This window comes from Vitis riparia, chromosome 4 (genome assembly GCF_004353265.1).
Source record: "Vitis riparia cultivar Riparia Gloire de Montpellier isolate 1030 chromosome 4, EGFV_Vit.rip_1.0, whole genome shotgun sequence".
Taxonomy (NCBI): domain Eukaryota; kingdom Viridiplantae; phylum Streptophyta; class Magnoliopsida; order Vitales; family Vitaceae; genus Vitis; species Vitis riparia.
Window position 1 is genome coordinate 11,372,107 of NC_048434.1, and position 26,272 is coordinate 11,398,378.

The following is a 26,272-nucleotide window of genomic DNA, read 5'->3' on the forward strand; positions in this document are numbered from 1 at the left end:
TCGAAAAATGTCCCCCAAGTGCATGGATGAACGTGAGATATCATCAGACAGAAAGCCAAAAGCCTGTGTGCAGAAGAAGAAGAAAAGCTCCACAGCCCATTCGACAATGTATCTTATAGTATATATACCTCCCTTCTTCTTCTTTTTCCTTGTCTGATTTCTGGTTGGACTTCATGGGGAAAGCCGATACTGGGGTATGTACACGTAACCCTTTCATCTTACCATGTATGGTTGGTGGGTTCACACACAGTATATCTCATTACCCATGATTTTTGCCGAAATTCCCGATTCTATATCCGTTACATCGGGTGTTATAAATCAGAAATGATCGGAAACGATACAAGAGAGGCCAAAAAAAACATAAAAGAAGACGGAGATTTTACCCTAAAACCCCCCATTATTCTTTTTTGGGAAAAGGGTTTATAATCTTGAAGAAGGCAGAGAAGAAAGAAAAAAAAAAAAAAAAATCAAGGAACAGCAAAATATATCTTAAACATCAACTACACATTAGAATATTTATACATATCTTTTGCTGTCTCCCTGTGTAGAAGTGCAAGAAGTGTAGACCTTGTATATATCACAACTGGTTTGGGAGTTGGCACTGCTGCTTCTAGAAATGGAGTTTCGGAGCGGAGGAAATGGCTCAGGTGGTGATCAAGATGGTCCCAATCCTCGAAGAGGGAGGAAAGTGTACAATCGCCACACTCCTCAGCAGATTCAGCGCCTTGAAACGTAAGATCACTGCTTATTGAGGATAGTTTCAATTCGGTTTTTCCACTAGTTTTATTGTTCATAGTGACAACGACATTGCTGTATTTGTTTAGCTTTCTAGATGTGAGATATAGCCAAAAAAGGCCATTCCGTGAATGCTGCCTTCTACCCATTTTGATCCTTGATTGGTTCTTTGTTCATATACCATATCTTTTTATATCTGATATATATGCATTTCCTGCCCATTTCTTTCAATCTACCTCAGATTATGAGGGCTTTTCATTCTTTCTTTTTTGATGATATGTGATTTTGGTTAGTGAGAGAGAGGGAGTCTGTTCAGCTTTTCCTTTTTGTTTAGTCAAACCATCAATCCGCCACTGATGTACTTTTCTTTTAATATATATTTCTTTGAATTGTCTTTGATTGTATTGTTTGGCGTGTATGTCTTAACGAAGTTGTTAAAATTCATAGCAACTTTTCTATCTCTTGATTTCTTTGGATGGAATGAAGGTTTTTCAAGGACTGCCCCCATCCAGATGAAGCCCAGAGGCGTCAGTTGGGCAGGGAATTGGGGCTTGAGTCCCGCCAGATCAAGTTTTGGTTTCAGAACAAGCGTACTCAAACAAAGGTGCAGTAGTTTTTTCTTTATTAAATTCAAAGGAAGATTTGGTTTTCTCATTTGGACGCTTAATGGCGAGTGACCTTTTCTTGTGCGTTTCAGACTCAACATGAGCGCGCAGATAACACTGCCCTTCGGGCCGAGAATGAAAGGATCCAATGTGAAAACCTTGCAATCAGAGAGGCACTGAAGAATGTGATCTGCCCATCGTGTGGGGGTCCACCCTTCGGGGAAGAAGAACGGCAGCGTAACATAGAGAAGCTTCAGCTTGAAAACGCCCAATTGAAAGAAGAGGTTAGTTAAGATGCTTGGAACTTTGCTCAGGTCTCTCTTAATGTCACCATTTCTTTTTGCCATCTAAAGTTATTTATTTATTGCTAAACTGGTGTCTCCCACCAAATGTTTGTCAGCATGAAAAGGTATCAAATCTTCTTGCCAAGTACATAGGGAAACCCATTACACAAATGCATTTGCTGCCACCTGCCCTTGGATCTTCTTTGGATTTTTCACCAGGAAGTTTCCCAAGCCAAGAGACAGGAGGCCTTTCCATCCCCACAGTAGGCCCTGCCCTAGGCCTTGAACTTGCTCCCGTGGATATTTGCAATGCTTCAGTGATGTATCAATTTAAGGGATTCCCAGATATGGAAAAGACACTCATGACTGAGACTGCTGCCGGTGCCATGGATGAATTAATCAGGCTTGTGCGTATCAATGAGCCTTTGTGGGTCAAGTCCGCCACTAATGAAAAATATGTTCTTCACCATGACAGCTATGAAAGAATTTTCCCCAAGGCTACTCACTTCAAAAGTTCAAATGCTCGAATTGAATCATCAAAGGAATCAGTCGTGGTGGCCATGAATGGAATGCAGTTGGTCAACATGTTTCTGGATCCAGTTAGTTCTAATTAGTCTATCCCTTTCATCATCTTGCATCCTGTAAATTAAACTGAGGTTTGGTTCACTATCTTTTTAGAATTGTGTAGATTTCAAAAGTGATTTGGTTTTGCAGAATAAATATGTCGATCTCTTTCCCACAATCATTACCAAAGCAAGCACAATTCAAGTTCTTGAGGCTGGACTAATTGGAAGCCGGAGTGGTTCCTTGCAATTGGTAGATAGCAAGAGTCCATTTCTTTTTAATTTTTCCTTGAAAGTTTTGTCCAGGGAAGAAGTTTTCTAAGTCGAAGGTGTTGATGCAGATGTATGAACAGATGCATATTCTTTCACCTCTTGTAGCACCTAGAGAATTCTACTTTCTTCGTTATTGCCAGCAAATTGAGCTAGGCGTGTGGGCGATGGTGGATGTGTCCTATGATTACTCCAAAGATGGCCAACCAAACTCCTCTTTCCGATTTTGGAAACTTCCTTCTGGATGCATGATTCAAGACTTGCCTGATGGCTGCTCCAAGGTGCGTCAATCTGTGTATCATTACCAGGATCTACCATCATTTACAAATCTTCACTTTAGCAACTAGTAGTTAATATCATAACCAGTCTCTCCATAAATTAGTATGGAATGTTGTATATGGAGGATGAAACTTGTTATTTGGTTGAGAAAGTGTGAAACATTTGGTTGAAGGAATATGAAATTCCAATACACATAATTGAGCATATCATGATGGGACATGAACAGATTGGTAATTGAGCACTTTCAGGGATTTTCTTGAGAGAACTTGATTTCAATTATTGCTCCATAAGATGAATATATAAAAGATGCTTTTCTTTTTTCCTCGTTGTTTCTAATCCTTTCTTCTTCTTCCTTCCTTTCTGGCTGTTTATGCATGCCTAGTTTGCTATGCATTTTATTATGTAGTGAAGAGAATTGCTAGTTTGATTAACTTGAAAAACTGATTACAATGGGGGATCTACTAGGGATATATAGTGAAAGTAAAAAAACAAAAAAATTACACAATCTGAATAAAGGACAAGTATCAAACTGTTTGATCCTTATCTCACCTGAACACTAGAATCCTTATTAGTTCAAACTACTGATTCCTATCAATAGAACCCTTATCATCAGAAACAAGTTAATCCTTATCATGTAGTAATGTCTGAAATGTGGTCAAAATCATCAAGATACTGACTGAGATCTCTATTTTGTTATTGAATGGAGGAGGGTCCTTTTAGAACAGGAAGATCACAATTCTGGAGTTTGGTGTCAAATCATTCTCAAAAATGCTTTGGACAATATCTTCTATATTTTGGTTTATAGCAGCTGCCTTCAATGGTGGTTCTCCTGGTACATGGTGATTGACTACTATTGTTTTCCCCCTCTAAGGAACCTGAAAAAATTTTAAAAAATTCTAGACTTTTAGTGTTTTTTTTTTCTTTGAAGAAACCATAAAATTCTCAAATTGTTACTCCAAGTTAGTGGTTGACTTCTAGGATTTCATTTTAGGCCATATTTGGTAAGTGAGAATGAGAAGTGAGAACTGAATATTCCATTCATTTTTGCATCCATTCCTATAAGAATGATTTCAAAGTAAATGAAATCCTACTTATAATTGAGATTTCAATTCATCTATAAGAAGAGGTATTTTGATTCTTTAGTGCAAGTTATGTTTTGAAAAAACCAAATTTTTTTTTTTTTGGGATAAATTGTTTTTTAAATAAATTTTTTTTTATTTTGATTTTGTAAAAAGCAAATTGTAAATTCAATTTATATAATATAAAATAAATTTCATTGAGTCTTATTAAAAATAAAAATATTTTTTTAATTATTAATAAATTAAAATTTTTAATAAAATATGAATAGTAATATTATGATAAAATCATAAATTATATTTTCTTTATAAATATTATAAGATGTGGATATTAACATCTTATAAAAGTATAATTAAAATTTTTAAAATAAAAAATAATATTTTAAAATCAATAATTGCTAATACTATTTTTAAAATTATTAAACTTATAGTTTTTAAAAATTATTTCTCAAGAACAACAATCAAATAGTGGTATTAATTTTTAAAAGAAATTTTATTTTTAAATCAAAGCCCAAATAGATTTTTATTATTTAGAAAAAAAACTCTCAAAGATGTTTTTTTTTAAATGAAAATAAAAAAATATTTTAAAGTATGTAAAGTGTGAGACTTTTTTTAAATGAATATAAAATAATATTTTAAATTATATTTACAGATATTATTGTCAATTTATTTATTTATTTATTCATTTTCATTTTCATTTCTATTGCTACTAATTGAAATAGAAACAAATATTCATTCTAGCTCTACATTCCTATATGCATCCAAACAAAAGACTTAGAACACCAAATTCATTCCTATTCAAGGAGAAATAGGAATTGAAAGAAAATTTTCATTTTCATTCCTCATTCCTATGTACCAAACATGACCTTAATGCTTGAGATTAAATGACCTCCACTAAAAATCTAGACAATAATTCAAGGTAAAAACAAGTTGAGAGAGGTTTTTGGGTGGATATTTATGGCTCTATAAATGTTAGAAAAGATCATAGATAAAACAATAATGACTAGACTAATTGATAGCTTGTATTAAAGATTTATCTTTACTAAACATCATATCATCTTTGAAATAATGGCAAATAAATGTTGTATTAGTAGCAAGGGATCATTAATGTTGTTGAAATGTTTCTCAAATTCCTAATTAGTATAAATTGCTTTTTGTAAAGAATATTGTGCAGAATATTTCCTATATTCATATGTTATTGTAATGTTTGATTTTCTTATAGGATAAGGACAGTTATTATGAATATCTCTATAAGTATTTTAGGTCATGAAGGAAAAAGATTATGAGAAGGAGATGAACTTATAAAAACTATACGAGGTGGACAAAAAATTGAGGAAGAGTGGAAGTCACTTGGTGGAGTGATGGGCTCGTGGTTCATGATGTAGATACAAGAAGTAGGGAAACATAGGATGTTTTGGGAACTTAATAGTTGTATCAAGTTTTGTCCTCTATAATATTCCTTATGGTATAGTGAAATGATTCTCTCTCACACATGGATGTAGGCATGTTTGGTTGAACCATGTTAAATCACCGTGTACCTTTGTGTTCTTGAGCTAACATTCTTAAATTAACATTGTTTGCATTAAAACTTCCATTGGCACAACAAACTAGTATCGAAGCTCAAGTTGAAGATTTCTGGAAGAGTAAAAGAGAATCGAACACACAAGATAATGACAAGGAATTTTAGTTGAAGATGAAGTTAATTGTTCTATCATCGGGATGTGGTAAAAACAATGTGTATCATGGAGAGATGGAAGATTGAATTAATGGAATTTGATCAAAGGTAGAGATTGTTAACAAGTATTTCAAATTCTTAATTAGTATAGATTCTGTTTTGTAAAGAATATTATATAGAATATTTCATATATTCCTATGTCATTGAATATTAGATTTTCTTATAAAATAAAGAAACTTATTAGGAATATCTCTATAAGTATTCTAGGTCATAAGGGAAAATGGTTATGAGATAGAAATAACCTTGTAACGACTCTACGAGGTGGATAAAAATGTGAGGAACAATGGGACACACCTGGAGAAGCGAAGGGCTCATGGTTGAAGGTATAGATACAAGGAGTGTAGAAACAAGAAATTTTTTGAGAATTGTATCTAGTTCAATCTTTTGTAATATTCTCTGTTGTATAGTGGAAAGTTTATTTCTCATCTATGGATGTAACCATGTTTGACTGAACTACGTTAAAACTTTGTGTACCTTTGTGTAAATTGTTTTATCTTTGTGTTCTTGAAGTAATATTCTTGAACTAATATTGTCTGCATTAAAGCTTTCATTTGCACAATAAATTGGTATCAAAACTCGAGTTGAAGCTTTTTGGAAGGGCTAAAGAGAATAGAGCACACAAGATAATGACAAAGAATTTTAATTAAAGGTCTTGTTAGGATGTGATAAAAAAAACATGTATCAAGGAGAAATGAAAGATGGACTTAATGAAATTTGACCTAAGGTAGAGATTGTTGGAAAATGTCACAAATGCCTCATTTGTATGAATTCCTTTTTGTAAAGAATATTATATAGAATATTTTTTATATCCATATGTCATTGTAATCATATATTTTCTTATAAAATAAAAAGAATTATTCAGAATATCTCTTTAATATTTAAGGTCATGAGGGAAAAGGGTTATGAAATGAAAATGAACTTGAAAAGACTATACGAGGTAGATAGAGATATGAGGAACAATGGGAGACACTTATTGGAGCAAGTGGCTTGTGTTTCAGGGTGTAGATACAAGGAGCGGAGAAACATAGAATGGAAATAAGCTTATAAAAACTATACGAAGTGAATAGAGATGTGGGGAATAATGATAGACACCTAGTAGAGCGAAAGGCTCATGGTTTAGGATGTAGATACAAGAAGTGGGTAAACATGAGATATTTCAAGAATCCAATAGTTGTATCTAGTTCTATCCTTTGTCATATTTTTTATGGTATAATGAAATGATTCTCTCTCATCCATGAATGTAGTAGACATGTTTGGTTGAATCACGTTAAAATCTCATGAACCTTTGTGTGAATAATTTTATTTTTGTGTTCTTAAATTAACATTGTTTGGATTAAAGCTTCTGTTGACACAACAAATTGGTACTAAAGCTTGGGTTGAAGATTTCTGGAAGAGCAGAAAAGAATAAAGCACCAAAGATAATGACATGGAATTTTAGTTGAAGATATAATTAATTGTCCTCTCGTTGGGATGTGATAAGAAAACATCTATCATAGAGAGATGGAAAATTAACTTAATGGAATTTGATCCAAGGTAGAGATTATTGGAAAGTGTCTCAAATTCCTAACTAGTATAGATTCCTTTTTGTAAAATATATTGTATAGGATATTTCTTATATTCATATATCATTATAATATTTTATTTTCTTGTAGAATAAGAGAAGTTATTAGGAATATCTCTATAAGTATTCTAGGTAATGAGGGAAAAGAGGTTATGCATTGGAGATTATTTTATAAAGATTATACAAGGTGGATAGAGATATGGGGAAGAATGGAAGAGACCTAATGGAGAAAATGGCTTGTGGTTTAGGATATAGATACAAGGAGTGGGTAAACATGGGATGTTTCGATAATCCAATAGTGTTATCTGGTTCTAGCCCTAATAATATTCTCTATGGTATGGTGGAATGATTCTTTCTCATCCGTAGATATAAGCATGTTTGGTCGAACCTCGTAAAAAATCCTATACCTTTGTATGAATTGCTTTATCTTTGTGTATTTGAACTAACATTGTTTACATCAAAATTTCCTTTGACACAACAAGATTTACTTAATGGAATTTGATCCAAGGTAGAGATTGTTGGAAAATATCTCAAATTCCTAATTGGTATAGATTCCTTTCTATAAAGAATGTTGTATAGACTATTTTCTATATTCATATGACATTGTAATATTTTATTTTCTTATAAAATAAAGAAAGTTACTAGGAATATCTATATGAGTATTTTAAGTCATAAGGGAAAAAGGTTATAAAATAAAGATCAACTTATAAAGAATCTATGAGGTAGATATAAATGCGGGGAAGAATGGGAGACACTTGGTGGAGCGAGGGGTTCATGGTTTATAGGGTGTAAATACAAAGAGTAGGAAAACATGAGATGTTTTAGGAATCCAATAATCATATTTGGTTATATCATTTATAATATTCTCTATAGTGAAATGGTTCTCTCTCATCCGTCGATGTAGGCATGTTTGGCTAAACCACATTAAAACCCCATGTACCATTATATGGATTGTTTTATCTTTATGTTCTTGAATTAATGTTCTTGAACTAATATTATTTGTATTAAAGCTTTCATTGGCATAACAAACTTGTATCAAAGCTCAATTTGAAGATTTTTGGCAGAGTTGAAGAGAATAGAGCACACAAGATAGTGATAAGGAATTTTAGTTAAAGGTGGAGTTAATTGTTCTCTCGTCTGAATGTGATAAATAAATAAAAAACGTGTATCATAGAGAGATGAAAAGTTGATTTAATTGAATTTGATCCAAGTTAGAGATTGTTTGAAAGTTTATCAAATTTATAATTAGTACAAATTCTTTTTTGTAAAGAATATTGTATAGAATATTTCCTACATTCATATGTCATTGTAATATTAGATTTTCTTATAGAATAAGGAAAGTTATTATGAATATCCCTATAAGTATTCTAGGTCATGAGAGAAAAAGGTTACGAAAGGGAAATGAGCTTGAAAAGACTATATGAGGTGGATAGAGATATGAGGAAGAACGAAAGGCACTTGGTGTAGCAAGACGCCCGGCATAGTGAGGCATTTGTGGTTTAAGGTATAGATGCAAGGAGTGGGGAAACATGGATGTTTCGAGAATCCAATAATTGTATTTGGTTTTATCCTTTGTGATATTCTCTATGGTATAATGAAATTATTCTCTTTTATTTGTGGATGTAGGCATGTTTTACTGAACCACGTTAAAACCTCATGTATCTTTATATGATTTTTTTTTTATTTTTTTTATTTTTTTGTGTTCTTAAACTAACATTTTTTGTATTAAAAGTTCTATTGACACAAAAAAATGGTATTAGAGCTTGGGTTGAATATTTTTGGAAGAGCTGAAGAGAATAGGGCACCTAATAGTTATATTTTGGTTCTATCCTCCGTAATATTCTCTATGGTATGGTGAGATGATTTTTTTCTCATCCTTAGATGTAGACAAATTTGTCTGAATCATGTTAAAGTCTCGTATACCTTTATGTGTAAGGGTATAAGCAAAACCGAAAAAATTGACAAATTGATCCAAACCAACCAAAACTGAAAAATTGATCCAAATAAACCTAAACAGATCATATTGGTTCGGTTTTCAAAAATAAAAAAATTCGATATGGTTTGAGAATTTTGAAAACCGATCTTGTTAGTTTGTTTTTTTTTCTTTTTTTCTTTTTTTCATGTCTCATAATTGATAAAAACCGAACCAAACCGATATTTAAAACTTATATATAATTGTTTGGTATTTGATAAAAAAGATTATATTAAATTCTATTAAAGCAATTCATTGTTTTTATATTATGGTCAAATTAATTCTAAATATATTTAATATATTTTTAACATCAAATCCAAGTTAGTTTCAATTAATTTTTAAAAAAAGACCTAGGGCCTAATATAAACTCAAATTATTAGTATTTAAGTTCAAAACAAACACAAATCTACATCTAGGTTTAGGACTTAAAAAGTTTATTAAGTTGGGTCAAAACCGATCTACAAAAACCGAACCAAACAGGCCTCAAAAGGCTTGGTTTGGTTCAAATTTTTCACTTCAAATCTGGTCAGTTCAGTTTTTATCACATATAAAACCAATCATATTGATTTGGTTTATTTTTTAATCCAAAACCCAATCAAATCGACCTTATTTACACCCCTATTTATGTGAATTATTTTTATCTGTGTTCTTGAACTAACATTAGTTACATTGAAGTCTCCATGGGCACAATAGATGTTAATTATATACAAACTAGTGCTTGCTTTGTTTCACCTGTACATTTTCTACTTGCTATCATGCATTTTATTTGTAGTAATGTTAGTCTGAAATCCAAAATTCGACTGAAAATATACTTAATTATGTCATCCTAATTGCACTCATTTTTGTAATTCAATGTGCTTGTCTTGTTCATTTTATCTTATTTATTATCTTGGTACTTAGTGTTTTAAATCCTTAATATTTTTATAATGTTCATGCCTTATCAGGCATCATATCTCCTGATTCTGTTCTGTCCCAAGAAATGGTACCCTTCTATCTGAAGTTAGTTCATTTGTTTGAGAACCACCTTGTTGTTTGATAGATTACTTGGGTAGAACATGTTGAAGTGGATGATAAAAGTCTAACGCATCGGCTCTATAGAGATCTTGTCTCTGGTAGCTTAGCCTTCGGCGCAGAAAGAATGGTCGTTACTCTTCAAAGGATGTGTGAGAGGCTCGCTTACTTGGCAGATGAAAATACACCGACTCGTGATCTTGCAGGAGGTACTCTTTATCACCTTTATCTTTATGGCTTTATGCTTTTACTTCAATCCATTCCTAGTGGTCTGATGATGTTGTCCACTGTCCAGTGATTAGCTTGCCTGAAGGGAGGAGAAGTATAATGAAGCTTGGTCACAGGATGGTGAAAGATTTTTGTGGGGTTTTAAGCATGTCTGGAAAACTAGATTTTCCTCAGTTATCTGAAGTGGACAATAGTGGTGTCAGAGTCTCGGTTCGCAAGAGCACAGAACCCGGCCAACCTGGTGGCCTGATCGTCAGCGCTGCGACCTCCCTTTGGCTCCCCATGCAAAGTCAGACTATATTTGATTTCATCAGAGATGAGAAAATGCGACCTCAGGTTTCTATCTAAAAGTCTAAAGGTTTTTTTTTTTTTGAAACTCCTGGAAGGTCAGCTACATTAGTGAAAGTAACTGTTGGGATTCTCTTTTCTGTTTGCCAGTGGGACGTTCTGTCCAGTGGAAATCCAGTACATGAGATTGCACATATCGCAAATGGAATTAATCCAGGGAACTGTACAAGTATCATTCGGGTAAATGGTCTTTTTCATTCTTTTCTGTTTGTCATGTTCATTTCATGGAAACCAAAACCACATGCTATTGAAAAAATTATTGGCTTCATTCCATGTTGATATCCCAGGTCCTCGCTAAGGAGGGATAAAAAAAATGATATATGTTATCTGCTAATGTATCAATTTCCTACTTTTATTGCCCTGTAGCTTGTACTGGCATCAGAAGGGTAGATTACATAGATGGTTTCTTTGATGATTCCTCCCCCCATAAATTCCATTTTAGTTCAAAATAAATAAATAAATAAAAGTAGTAAATATGATGTGTACATTGAAAATAGACATAGGGATAAGTTCGAAATGTTGAAAACCTTGAGGCTTGGTTTGGATCAATTAAAATAATAGGAAAAAAAAACACTTCTAAGTCTTATCTGGTTTACTGCACAAAATAACAAAAATTATAAAAGAATATTGAAAAACCTAATTTCCACTTAGTAACACCCAGGAAGGTAAATGGGTATTTTTTTTTCCAAGATTTTAATACAAGAATTGAAAATTTTAATTCAATAAATCCCTTGAGAATGAAGAATAATTGAAAGCAATCAACCACAAACAAGACAAGGGATTTTTTAGATGGAAAACCCTCACACAAAGTACTCTAGTGGATCCTCAGCTCCTGAGAGGATGTAGGTATCCTTTAATAACCCATAATTAGTTCAATATCTTCTTTAAGAGCTTTTAGGGATGGGAAACCAAGTTAGCGTTTTACGAATGAGAACATCAAACTTTAAAATACATTAAAGGAAGGTATATATAGATTAAAAGACCTAGAGGATCATAAATTGAATTTTCTTTAAAAATAAAATCTTAATTTTTCAAATTGCAAACTACTAGAATCTAGCAATTTTAGGATCAAGCGCTCGAATAGACTAAACCACCTTGGCTAATGCTTGAGTGCTCTTAAAATTTTAAAAATACAGTTAAAATTTTTTTAGCTCAATTGTAAACATATGATCCAACCTCTACCCTTCTAAAACTAATTTGCCTTTACTTGGACCTTTTCAAGCTTAACTGTGATGTTTCAATTAATCAATCATCAATCTCAAATCTTCAATAGAGAGTAACTCACTATCTAGAAAGATCCTATACTAGAATGAAAGAAACAAATTTGCCAATAAACAAAACACAATGCATAAAGCACAAACAATCTCCCCTTTAACACTTTTATGATAAAACAAAGGTTATATAAACCCCCTAAAACTCTCAAATGGAGTTTACATAATACTTAATAACACTCATCCAAACTTATTTATTCTATCACATGTAGAGGACAATATAATGCAACCAAACGTGCAAAATATTCTAATCTTGTAACCTTCACACATCAAACACAAGTACCTAGGGTAAAGCAATGTGTGGGAAGAGATATAAGCAATAGAATCAAATCAAGATAATAGGAGAAAAAATAAACCAAGGATACAAGTCATGCATGCAAATGAATATCAATGAAATAAATATATCAATGAATAAGATGTTCTTTTTTTGTCTCAAAATATGAAAAGGATTAGAAAATATAGGCATGGGGAAAGAGAAGAACTGATATTCGTATGTAGTAAACATGATTCTGGATACAAGTAATAATGAAATGGAAAGCATACATCCAAACCTAACAAAAATAATGGACTAAAAAACTAAGCCAACTTGGATTTAGTGTACAAAACAAATAGATCAAAAAGAAAAAAGATGTCTAAGGGGCTTGATTTGATGGGGATTGATGAGTAGAGCTTGAGGGACCCTAGGACAAAAGCTATGAAGTAATAGTGTTGAGCTATTCCTTAATGCTTTGGAAACAAGCAACCATATCATGCTCTTGAACTTCTAGGTGAGTAGAAATCACAGAATGGTGATAGTTTACCTGAGTAGTCTAGGCATCCACCCAAAGATGGAGCTGATCCATGGAATCCATCACCCTTTGGAACTAGAAGGCATCTGAAGAAGGGGTAGGATGTGTAAATACATGAGAGGAGCCCCAACACCTTCTACCATGATACCCTATTGGAGTGGGCTCTTCTAAGGGAGGATCCTACTCCATAGCATGAGTCTCAAACTCCTCCTCAATAGCCTCTTAAGTAGAGGCCACTTGCAAAGTGACACCTTGAAAAGTAGCACCTGATGGAACAATGGGATCATACACATGACTATAATGCTTATATTAAGAGTTATTATCAATGAGCCACTAGGATATGGGAGATGATCAATGCAAAAGGGAGGCTACTAGTGCGAGCATGATCATGATAGAGTATCATAATATTAAGTATCACCTAGGGTATGTCAAACTATTGCCTCATAGAATGGAGTGAATAAAATGAGCAACGAGACATCTAATTTGGGTCATATGAGAGGTAGGATAGAAATAATAGGAAAAATACGTTGAAAAGACCTAAGCTAACTTGGTGAAGTCAGCAACAAAGACATACATTGGCATAGGGAAAGGCTCACCATAGAGAGAAGATAGTATAGAGGTGAGCTTAGCATAGATAAGGGCCTGCGCCTCAGAAAAGAAGGTAGGAAGTTGGCCAGAAACAACAAAACATGTAGAGGGCACGATGAATGTATCGAGTGATTGTGAAAGTTTTTTCACACATAGTAGCACAAAACATGACCCCACTAATAATAGAATGGATGTTCATGTAGAGCATCTAAATGTAAATAGGGATAATCCACCTACGAATAAAAGCAAGGGGTTTTCAATCCCAAGCTTGGAAGATGGCAAGAAATTCAATATCACGAAGGAAGCAAAGATAAATGTCTCTCTATCTCAACCGTACTACCACAGACTTAGGCATTTCCCAAGCTCACGTAAGACACCTAAACAAATCAAGCCACCTAATGTTACTAAGTCAGTCTTTCCCACATACTTAGTTATCTATGTTATGCAATGGGCACAACTCAGAAGCTAGGGACAAGAAAGAAGCAACACTTAGAGAGTTTTGGAAGAATGGAACTTTTATTGCACTAGAATGCTTTACAAGGCTAGATTTCTCTCAAGTGTTTAGCGTCTTGGCCAAATAAGGTCATTCCCTATTTATAGGCATCAAAGGAATGCTCTAGAACCTACAAAGGTTCTCCACTATTTTAGAATTATCTGGAATGCCCTATACAAAAGTTATATACATGATATGTATAAGAGATTTCTAAAGCTCTTTAGAATATCCCCACACATTTCCTTTGTTTTCCATCTTTTTGTAGGGATGTGTGGACACCTTTCCTTTACATATGTTGTAGAAGTCCTCATTATTCCTTCTACATGGAACCACTCAATCTTATTTTAGAACTACCATAGCGCATTTACAAGCTCCCACCTAGCATCACTCTCTGGTAGTACCTTCCACTTGACTAAGTAATCTATCGTAAGTGGCACATCTCATCTCTTGATGACTTGGTCTGCAATTGTGTATTCTACCTCTTTATCATATAAGGTTCAATGGTTGTAGTCACCATTTTTAATATCCCTAAGCTTGGATCATCCTTGTCATCATGATAAGGCTTTAAGTAGCTCACATGAAAGATAAGATAGATCTTCAAACTTAGAAGTAGCTCCACCATGTAGGATATCTTTCCAATTTTTCCAAGTATTAGGAAGGGGCCTTCATATCTTCTCATAAGGCTTTCTGTGCATCGGCCGTAGGGATTTGAACTTATGAGAAAGTAGCTTGAAAAGCACTAAGTCTCCAACCTGATAATCAGTGTGTCGCCTCTTCTTATTAGCATATTTTTTCATTTTCTTAGTTACCGTATCCAAGTATGAGCGAGTTATGTTATTTTACTCTTACTACCCCCTAGCAAACTTGAAAACCACTGGACTTCTCCTTGTGTAGCCCAATACTAGGGTGTGAAGAGTTCATGGTTGCTGCCCCTATAGCTAGCTCAAATAGGCTCTTGTTTGTTACATCACTCTTCACAAGTTGTAGGAGAACTAAGCAACATCCAACAACTTAACCTGATTCCTCTTATTAGCATTCACAAAGTGCCTTAAGTATAACTCCAACAAAGTGTTCACCCTTTCAGTTTGCCCATCCGTCTCTGGGTTAAAGCCAGTAGAGACGTGAAGCTCTTACCCTATCATTTTGAAAAGCTTCTTCCAAAACTTTCAATGAAGCATAGGTCACAATAACTCATGATATGTTTAGGCAACCCCTAATATTTTAACCACATGCTTCAAGAATAGGCTTGTCATCTCATTCGCTATGTAATTTGTAGGGGTTGTTGTGAAGTTAACATATTTAGAGAACCTATCCACTACCAAAATGATAGAATTGTAACCTTCAAACTTGGCAACCCGATGATCAATTTCATGGTGATGCTCTCCTATGGGCATTTTTCTATAGGTAGTGGCTCCAAGAGGCCTCTAGGCAATTGCTACCCCACTTTACTTTGTTAGCATGCAAGACAAGTCCTCACATAGACCTCAACTTCATCTCGTATCTAAGGCCAATAGTACGATGACTCTAATAGTGCTCTTATGCATCGCTGCCTAGGGTGCCTGACCTACCTAGTGTCATGGTACTACTTGATTAGATTTCTTCTCAAGTTACCCCACTTAGGCACGTAGAGCCAGTTTCCCTTAGTGCATAGTAGGTTGCCCTCCACCCAAAACTATTTAATTCTCCTCTTATGGGCTAAGGTGATGAGACTTTTAGCTAATAGATCATGTTGTAACCCCTTCTTCAGAAGATCCATCAACTCTCCTTAGGGTTGGCTAGTCATACATGCTAACTCTATTTTATGGCTTATGATGTCAACCATATGATTAACACTTCCTAGTTTATACTCCCATTGTAGTCAAACTTTGCTAGGAAGTCTTGCCATATTCCTTGCTTAGGGCTCAACTACTTTTGTGTTTAGAAGTAGTTATTGGTGATGTTATTGGTCTTCACTATGAAGTGAGACCCCAATGGGTATTGTCTTTATAGGTGCAAACAGTGTACTATAATAGTCATTTTTTTCTCTTGCATCGTGTAATGCACCTTGGTGTTATTGAGCTTGCAACTCTCAAATGTTATAAGATGGTTATCTTACATTAGAATCCCTTCAATGGTGCATCCAAAGGCATTTGTGTTTACCTTGAATTCCTTATTATGGTTTAGTAGTGCCAACATTGGTTCCTTTATCACGACTTTCTTTAGATCCTTAAAGGCTTGCTAACACTTATCATCCCAATCCCATGTCTTGTTCTTCTTATGAAGATTGATGAGAGGAGCTATACTAGATTAATAGCCCTTGATAAACCATTGATAGTAGTTAACTAGACCAAAGAAAGATCTTAGTCGAGGTACCTTTGTAGGAGGACCCCACTCTTGGATGGCCTTAACTTTGTTATCATCCATCATCAACTTGCCATCCTTGATGTGATGGCCTAGAAAACTCTCTTTTTCCTTAGCAAATGAGCATTTATTCTTTTTTACATATAACTCATTCTAGTTTTAGCAATTTGAAGACCTTTCTTAGATGTTCCATGTGCTCCTCTAAGGTGTTGTTATAGGCAACTATATCGTTTAAGTACACATTTTCAAGCATTAATAAGAACTTATCTAGATATGAATGAAAGGTCTTGTTCATCAATATACAAAACATGTTTGGAGATTAGTGAGTTTAAAAGGAATTAATAAGAACTCATAAGAGTCATATTGAGTCACAAAAGTAGTCTTTGGTTTGTCCTCTTTTGAGCATGAAGCTTTAGTCTCTTAGTCTTCTTCAGGGAGACAAAGTTGTGTGTGGCACCCATATCCACCATGGCCTTGGTAGGCTTACCATTCACAAGGGCCTCCACATACATAAGACATTTGCTTCTAAGCATCTTAGGCATCGACTTAGTCTTAAGACGCTTAAGAGTTGCATTGACCTGACATGAGCCTCATCATCTTTTTCCTTTATCATGGCTTTAAGGGTCTTCCTCTTAGGGCAGTCCTACACCTAATGTGGATCATTGCATAAGAAGCAGTTGGTCCTAGACATGAACTCTTTTCGCTTATCTTTGTCATTGGCTTCCTTGTCACTAGAAGTATTGTTGGATTCTTCCTTAGCTGCACTATAGCTCCTCGATCTCTTGTTTCCCTCACTTTTAATATGGTTATCCTTGGATGGGGGAATTGGCTTAAAGGAGTATCCCTTCTTATACTCCACCAAGGACTCCACTATAACCATGGTTGTGGCAAGGTCTTGGACACCACATTGCCTCAACTCTTACTCGACCCAACTTTGTAGGTTGTCCATGAAGTTTAATAATAGCTCTTTTTATGTCATGTTGGGAATCTCAAGCATAAGTGTAGAGAATTCTATGATGTACTCATGGATCAAGCCTATGTGCTTAAGAAGTTTCATGTTTTTCTTTACCAAGTAAGCCACATTTTGTAGGTAGAATTTCCTTTTAATCTCTCTCTTGAAGGAATCCCATTGGCCTATGGTACCAGTGTCTTTTTCTATGTCAGTAAACCTTCAACGCCCTCATAGAGTAGCAATTAGTGAGGTAGAGGGTTGTAGCACATACCTTAGTGGCTTCATCGGTGAGTGTGATAGCCTCAAAGTACCTCTCCATGTGCCATAGAAAATTATCTAGTTCCTTAGCATCACTCTTGCCATTAAACACATGTGGCTTTGGCACCTCCACCCTTGGTGCCTCATGAGTGGCCATGCCTCGAGTTGGCACTATGGTCTAGTAGATGGCCAACTCTTGGTTATTTTCTTAGTCGTGAGTCTTCATATGTGTCACCAAGGCCTCCACCCTAAACTTTAGGTCATCGAGCATGCTTATGACTCTATGTTAGAAGGACATGAACTCTTCATATGAGATGGATTGAATTTATGAGACTAGCGCCTCCTTTTAAAGGTCTTGGATTTGTTTCCTTTAGATCCTCCATGCTTTGCCATGGCTAGCTCCACCTTTGCTAGCCTTGCCTCCATGTTGGCAACAACAATTCCAAATTTCTCTTTCCTTCCCTCACCATGTGTGGCTGGTCCAGTCTCTCTCTTGAAGGTTTTCTTACTAGTCATCTCTTCAATGTTGGAGCTCAACATGCTTCCTTCTAAAGCCCACTTTGCAACCATGCTTTGATACCACTTGGCATGGACTTAGGCCTTTCCTAATCTCACATGTGGCACTTAGACAACTCAAGCCACTTGATTTTGCAAAGTTAAACTTCCCTATATACTTCACCATCTATGCTAAGCAATGTGCATAACTCGAAAGCTAAGGGCACAAAGGAACTAACTAAGCTAAAAAAACTAGCAGAAAAAAATGCGTTGGAAGGCTTAAATAATGGCTCAAAGTGCTCAAAGATGGAATAGAGCTCGAGCGCTTTGAGCACGAGAAGCATTGTTGGATGTGACTTAAGCACTGCTTGAGTGCTTCAAGCACATGAAACAACATTGGATGTAGGTTAAGAGTGCTTGAGCGCTAGTTTTGAGCACTTAAGTGTCGATAACTACGCTTGAGCAGTTATGTGAGTGCTTGAGCACTCAAAATTACCCCAATATTAGAAACAACAACCTCTTTAGTGCTTAAAATGTCTTAGTTAATGTAAAATCTCTAAAACATCAATATTTTAACTTCTAAATAGCTTGGAAAATAGTGATGTTCCAAAAACTTCCACTTAAGGCTCAATTAACCGAGTAAACTTGAAAAATTAGAAAGAAAAGAAATACATCAAGTAGAAAGATCCAAAGGAGTATTGTCCAATCAAACAAGACTGAGTTACTATAGCAAGATAATACATTAATTGCAATCTTAGTTTGGAAAGTAGATCAATACCAATCAAGGCATATTAAGATTAAAACAAACCAATGGTATTAATTATCAAGGAATCAACTTACAGTCTAAATCTATATTTCAAATTTGAATTCTTGGAAGATGCTAAACCATGCTAAAATCAAATTAATGCACATTTAGTCAATTTGAACAAAGTTTGTCAGGTTTCTACTTAACACGACAATCGTTGATTTACATACAACATAACTTTTCTCCCCCTCATTTTCATATCATTTTTTTTTTTTTTTTTTATATTGTATTTTGAAAAGTAGAGGCATTGTACACCATATATGGACATCATACTTTCACCCATGGTTGTCTTATTCCACTTGGAGGGTGTTTCTAAATTTTTTAAGAAATGACATGATATTCTTAGAAAGAATCTTGATTATATTTTAGCCAAGATGCCATATATCACTTCAAGAAACAAAAAATTGAACTAGGTCAAGCAATATATATGAATTAAATTTGACTAGGCATGGTGTTTGTTACTTGCAAAGAAAATAAGAACTACTTTAAGTTTAAGAAGATTCTTTATTAACCACTTACTAGAAATAAATTTAGATTTCCTACTACACCAGAATTTTTATTTACCTTGATTCACTACCTTAAAAGTGAATAAAGAGATTTTATGGAATAAAATCTAATCTTGTGGATCTAGTACATTAACCTCAAGTCTTAAACTTGAGATATTTAAGTATTTACTAATAAATCAAGTAAATAAGGTTTCTCAAGTTAATCTAAAATGAATTAAGGTAGGCTTAGGAAGAAGGAAAGAGACATTAAAAGTAAAGATCCTTAGGCCTACACCATTTGAACTTTGTCAATCAAGTATATATCTAAATATTTCCTAAGGAACTCAAACCTAAGTGAATTTAAGAGTTTTGTGAAGATGTCTACTAATTGATGCTCTATTGGGACAAACTCTAAAGAAATTACCTTGTCCTCTACAAGATCCCTAATGAAATAATGATGAATTTTAATATGCTTAGTTTGGGAATGAAGAACAAGATTTTTTTTAGATGTTAATTGCACTAGAGTTGTCATAAAAAAATATCCATAGTACCTTGCTCAATGTCATAGCCATTAAGCATTTGCTTCATCGAAAACAATTGAGTACAACAACTTCCTACAACTATATACTTTGCTTCCGCAATGGATGGATAGATCGAGTTTTGCTTCTTACTTAGCCAAGCAACTAAAAAACCGTTGAAAAAAAACCAAGCACTAGAAATGTTTTTCCTGTCCTCTATGTTTCTAGCCTAGTCAACATTGGAATAACCAGAGATCATAAGTGAAGTATCATAGGGATATCATAAACCATAGTCTAATGTCCCACTCACATAACTAATAATTCTTTTTACTAAATTTAAATCTGAGTCTTTGAGATTAGTTTGGTATCTAACACATGCTCACATACTATAAGAGATATTAGGATGACTCATAGTGAGATACAAGAGACTTCCTATCATACATACTCCTATAAAACTTTTCCTTAACATTTTTTCTAGATTTGTCCTTACAAAGCTTAGTAGTGGTACTCATAGGTGTCTTAAAGTGCTTAGTAGATGCTAGGCCAAACTTCTTCACTAATTCCCTTGCATATTTAAACTTAGATAAAAATACCATTCTTAAGTTGTCTAATCTACAATCTTAGGAAAAAGTTGAGTTCACCTACCATGCTCATTTCAAATTCCTTTTTCATTTTTTCAACAAAATAAAGGCATGAACGATTAAGGTGGCTCTAAAAATGATGTCATCAACATAAATTTGGGCCATTCGGAGTCTAGGTTTAGTTCTATGGATAAATAGAGTTCTATCAACTCCCCTTCTCTCAAATCCTTGTTCCAAAAACTAATTAGTAAACCTCTTGTACCAAGCTCAATGAGCTTGTTTGAGTCCATAGAAAGCTTTCCTTAACCTATATGCATGATCAAGGAGTTTAGGATCCTCAAAGCCCTTAGGTTACTCCACATGTACTTCTTTACTAAGTATATCATTCAAGAAAGCACTTTTTACATCAATTTGGAATAATTTCATTTTTAATGAGCATGTTATAGCTAGGAAAATTCTAATAGACTCTAACCTAGCTACAAAAGTGAATGTTTCCTTAAAATGAATTCCCTCTATTTGGGAGTATCCTTAAGTTACAAGCTTAGCCCTATTCCTCATAATTATCCCATTTTCATCTTTTTTGTTCTGGAAAATCCATTTTATACTTATCACATGTTTATCTTTAGGTCTAGGGACTAAATACCACACATCATTCTTAATAAACTAATTTAACTCTTCCTGTAGTGTTGTAGTCTAAGATTCATATCCTAAAGTTTCTTCTACATTTTTTTGCTTTAATTGGGAAGTATAGCAAAGACATTTATCTCATTATGTCTTGATTGTCTCCTTGTCACCATGGAGTCATTCATGTTTCCTATTACATTTGAGATAGGGTGATTTTTGGGTTAGGGTGTTAGGGTGAGATAAGGTGGTTCACTTGGCTTAGCAACTTCAAGTGGCTTTATATCTTTGTTAGGGTCAACCACATTTTCAAGGATGTTTTTAAGGGTATCTTTAGTCTCATCCATTGTTTTAGGGATACCTCTAATGGATTCTTCATGTAAAATATCATAATTAACCACTTCCTAAGTATACCTAGAATCATCAATGATCAAATTATATGATTTCCGAATAACTTTACTATGTTGATTACATACCCTATAGGCCTTGCTTTTGGAAAAATAACTTAGGAAAATACCTAAATTAGAATTGGGGTCAAATTTACCTAGATTTTCCCCATCTTTAAGAATGTAAGATTCATTGCTAAAGGTTTTAAAAGGTTTTAGGTTGGGTTTCTTTCCTGACCATAATTCATAGGAAGTTTTATCAGCCTCAAGCCTAAGAAATACTTTATCGGCAATGTAACATGTTGTGTTAATAGCTTTGGCCCAAAAATAGATGGGAATGTTATGAGTGTGAAGCATCACATGGGTCATTTCTTAAAGAACACAATTCTTTCTCTCAACCACTCCAGTTTGTTAAGGAGTTCTAGGGGTTGAAAATTCATGTTTTACCCCCTTAAAGTCACAAAAGTGATCAATTTCTACATTATAAAAATCTCTCCTTCTATTACTCCTAATTCTCACAATGGGATGTCCTTTCTCTACTTGAATTTTAGTGCAAAAAGATTCAATTGCTCAATATTCTCTAAGTTCTCTCTCAAAAAGTAGATGAATAAATATATAGAGAAATCATTAACTAAAACCAGAACATATTTCTTTCTACATTTGCCTTTGGTTTGCATAGGACCCATAAGGCCCATGTGGAGAAAATCTAAAGGCCTAGACGTGTATCCCCCTCAATCCTTTGATGTTACCCTCTAACTTGCCTACTTTTCATACATTCACCACAAGTGGCATTAAGTTGTCCACTTAACTTAGGGATACCTCTAACTAGGTCATTATTAGTTATATGAGCTAGATCCCTATAGTTAATGTGTCCTAACCTTCGATGTCATAACTCTATGACATCAAGCTTGGTCCTACTACATACTATAAATGTTTTAAAACTATAATTAATTGTATAACAATTATCCATAATTCTATGCCTAGTAAAAGTGATTTCTTTCTCCTTATTAAACACTTTTCACACATTTTGAGAGAATTTAACACTTGAATCACTATCATAAATTTGACTAATGCTTATTAGATTAGCCTTTAGTCCATTAACAAAGAGGACTCCATTCAAATCAAGGCATCCAAGGATAGATACACTAGCCCTACCTCTCACACGGGCTATATTTTCATCATTAAAGGTAACATTACCTCCATCGAAATCTTCAAAGGAGGTGAATAATGACTTTTCTCCTGTCATATGCCTAAAGCACCCATTATCAAAGTACCACTCACTAAGATCTCTAGCTCTAAGTGCAATAAAGATGCCATTGCACTTAGGCCTATTTTTTCTAAGGCAAATCTGTTTAACCTTAAGTGAAAAGCTAGAGGAGTTTTTTACAGTCCTAGGCTTAGAGTTGTCTTTCTTTTCCTTTTTTAATATTCAGAATATGATTTTTTTATATATATATATATATAAATTTTGACTCACTCATAAGCCTATCTAAATGGAATTCATACCTCTCAAAAAGTCTAATGAAACATTTAACCTTAGTGTGTCTTGATTTCTCGCAATAGCTGCAATGTGGAGTTGTACTAGGAGAGGCCACCTGGTTAAGAGTTTTCTCCTTACCCTTAACAAAGACCATTTCTCCACTAGTGGGAGTCTTAGTCTTGTTAATGTAGTCTAGGCCTTTCTTATCCCCATGGAACTTAACACTTATCAATTATATCATTTAAAATTTTTGTCCTAGGATGAAAGACCTTATTGTTTGAAGAAATAGATTTCTTATGGCATTCAATCTTTTGTGTTAGAGGATTGTTTCTTTCAAGTAGAGATTAATGCTTGGTTTTAAGAAATCAATTTTTTTCAATATAGTTTATATTTTCTTCATTTAAGATCCCAATCTTAGATTTTTATGATTCATAGGCAGTTGTGAGTTTAATGTGAATTTGAATAAAATGTTAATATTCATTAGTCATATTTTCAAGAAAAAAAAAATTATCATCATCATCAAATTCATACTCACTATTTATATCATGATCATAATCGATAGATGCAACAAAAGTAAGATAATCACACTAATCATACATGTGGTCCTTAAATGTTGTGGAATTGCTATCATTAGACTTTGTATCACTCTAAGTAGCCTGCATATATTTCTTAACATCCTTGGGACTCAGACGGAAAAAAGATACATGTCATAGTCCTTCACAAGTAAAACATTCAATCTTTTTATCTTAAAGAATCCCTTATCTTTTTCTTTAAAAGTTTTTTCAATTCTTTTGCCATTTCCTAAGTCTTGCTTGCTATCGGTCTTTTTATAAAATTTCATAACCTCTTTGATTCATTTTGAAATGAGGGAAAGTTCATCAAATCCTACTTTTTCAAAATTTTTAGGTCATTTCTCCTCATTTTTAGAAGCCTTAAAATCATACTCTCTAGGCTTTTGAGAATTAGGAAGAGTCATTTCATAGGTCTGTAGAGAATTAACAAGTTCATTAGCTCTCATTGTATCGACGTCCTGATTTGCTCTATGGTTATGACCTTAAGTCTAAAGCTCCCATAAAGAGACCTCAAATTTTTATAACCACTTTAGTCTCATGGATTCTTTCTCCTAGGATAAAAGATGAATTCACAATATCACCAGTTCTAAGTAGAATGTTGAGAAAGTTTGATCCTCTTACATTCTAATGCTCTCAAATTTTGAAGTAAGCATTTGAATCTTGAATAGCTTCGCTACATAATTGCCCTCATGAGCTACCAAGAGGATATCCCAAGCCTCCTTAGCACATTTATATGGGGCTATCCTATGAAACTCTTCAAGAATCATCCTATTAAAAATGTTATAGTTAAAGGGCTTAAGCATTGACCTCATTACCCATATTGTCTAATTTATTCCAATCTTATTTGAGCTTAAGTTCACTGATTGATCTTCCTATTACATCTAATTTTAATGGAGGTCCTTATCCAAATTCCAGTGCATTCTAAATCCTTTCATCTTGCATTTTTAGGGAAAAAAAATTCATTTGAGCCTTCTAGAGGGAATAGTTACTCCCATCAAAATATGGTGGATTATTAATGGAAGATCCCACATTTAGCTGTTCCATATTGGATGAGCCAAAAAGAAATGATTTTTAGTAATAAGCCTACTCTAATACCAATTGAAAAACCTAATATCCAATAGGGTAATACATAAAAAGGAGTGAATGGTTGTTTTTTCAAAGATTTTAATACAAAAGTTGAAATTTTCAATTCAATTTATCCTTTGAGAATGAAAAATAGTTAAAAGCAATCAACCTCAAACAAGATAAAGAATTCTTACGTAGAAAACCCCCATACAAAGTATCGAGATAAAAAACCAAGAGGTTTAGGACCTCGAATCAATAATCTACTATATAATATCGTAGTACACAAAATTACTTGGCATATGCTATCTTAAGACTTATTCTCTAGAACCTATACCATGATACACATCTACTATGCAACAGCTCGAGTGCTTTAATAGATCTCGCCTCGACTCCTAAGAGGATGCATGTCTCTTTCAATAACTCAAAATTAGTTCAATATCTTGTTTGAGGGCATTAAGGCATGTGAAGGTAAGTTAAGGTTTTCTGAATAAGAACATCAAACCTTAAAACACATTTAGGTACGATAAATATATATATATATATATAGGTCCAAAGACCTAGAGGATTGGACATGGAATATTCTTTAAAAATAAAATCTCAATTTTCCAAATTGTAGACTATTAGAATTTGGCAATTTCAGGATTGAGTGCTCAAATGGACTAAACCATCACTTAAGTGTTAGCTTTAGTGCTCGAGCACTTTGGCCAGTGCTTGAGTGCTCTTGCAATTTCAAAAATATAATTAAAAACATTTTAGCCCAATTTTAAAAATCTGATACAATCTTTATTGTTTCAAAACTATTTCATCTTTACCCAAACCTTTTCACACTTATTTGTGATGTTCTGGTTGATCAATCGACAACCTCAAATTTTCAATGGAGAATAAGTTACTATCGAAAAAAATTCTATGCCAAATGAAAGGAACAAAATTGTCAAAAAAACAAAACACAATGCATAATGCACTAACAATCATGCATTTTCTATATAAGATACGAAAAAAGAGAAATAAATTTTGACAAGCATATTGATGAAACTTATAGAGTTTAAACATTTATCATTTTCTTTATTTTATTTATTTATTTATTTTTGTTACCTTACAATTGTCCCTAAATTTTCTTTCTCTATCACTTTGCAAGATCCATGTGAGGCATAAATGAAAAGACTTCAAAAGTTGATTCCATTTTGGTGTTGCATGTAAAGCTCTCTTGTTTTCGACTAAACTATAATTAATTGATTGATTTTATATATTAGTTTAAGTTCACCTCAGTTCTCTCTTAAACAGCCTTTTGTCCCCACCGAGAACAACATGCTCATGCTTCAAGAGAGCTGCGTGGAGCCTCTGGGAGGCTTGGTGGTCTATGCCCCCATTGACATACCGGCCATCAACGTTGCAATAAGGGGAGAGGAGTCTGGAAACATACCCATTCTTCCATCTGGGTTCATAGTCTCTGGAGATGGCCGTTCCGACTCAGGAGCCGGATGTACATCTGACGGGAATATCATGGGTTCGGGTGGTTCCCTTCTTACAGTGGCTTTCCAAGTACTGGTTTGTGGCCCTGCGGCTCCGCAGCAGCAGCTGAACATGGAGTCGGTCGCCACTGTCAATACTCTTATTAGCTCCACCGTTCAAAAAATTAAGATTGCCTTGAATTGTTCTGGTTTGGATTGATGACCTGCTGTAGGTGCTCATGCAGGTATATGTATTTAAAGCTATCAAGGACTCATCAACTTCAAATATTGGAATTCAGTGGCTGTTATGCATTCCACACAGGGTTATATTTGCTGTGGAAAACATAAATTGCACCTTGTTTAGATGTTTAGTCAGGCTCTTGAGTTTTTTTTCTTTTTTGTGGATGTATCTTTCTTCTCCAATCTTCTTGGGTTCACATGAAATTTTACAAATTTCTG

At 34.1% G+C, this 26,272-nt stretch overlaps 1 protein-coding gene across 1 annotated transcript; it reads left to right on the forward strand.

Annotated features, from left to right (window-relative positions):
• The first annotated feature begins 616 nt into the window (after window positions 1–616).
• LOC117913238 (homeobox-leucine zipper protein HDG11-like) lies at window positions 617–26,033 on the forward strand. Its single transcript, XM_034828197.1, has 10 exons — window positions 617–732; window positions 1,222–1,339; window positions 1,433–1,624; window positions 1,741–2,223; window positions 2,339–2,440; window positions 2,529–2,738; window positions 10,120–10,300; window positions 10,387–10,655; window positions 10,758–10,847; window positions 25,647–26,033. Exons 1-10 carry the CDS (start codon window positions 617–619, stop codon window positions 26,031–26,033), a joined length of 2,148 nt encoding a protein of 715 aa, XP_034684088.1.
• Window positions 26,034–26,272: the final 239 nt, after the last annotated feature.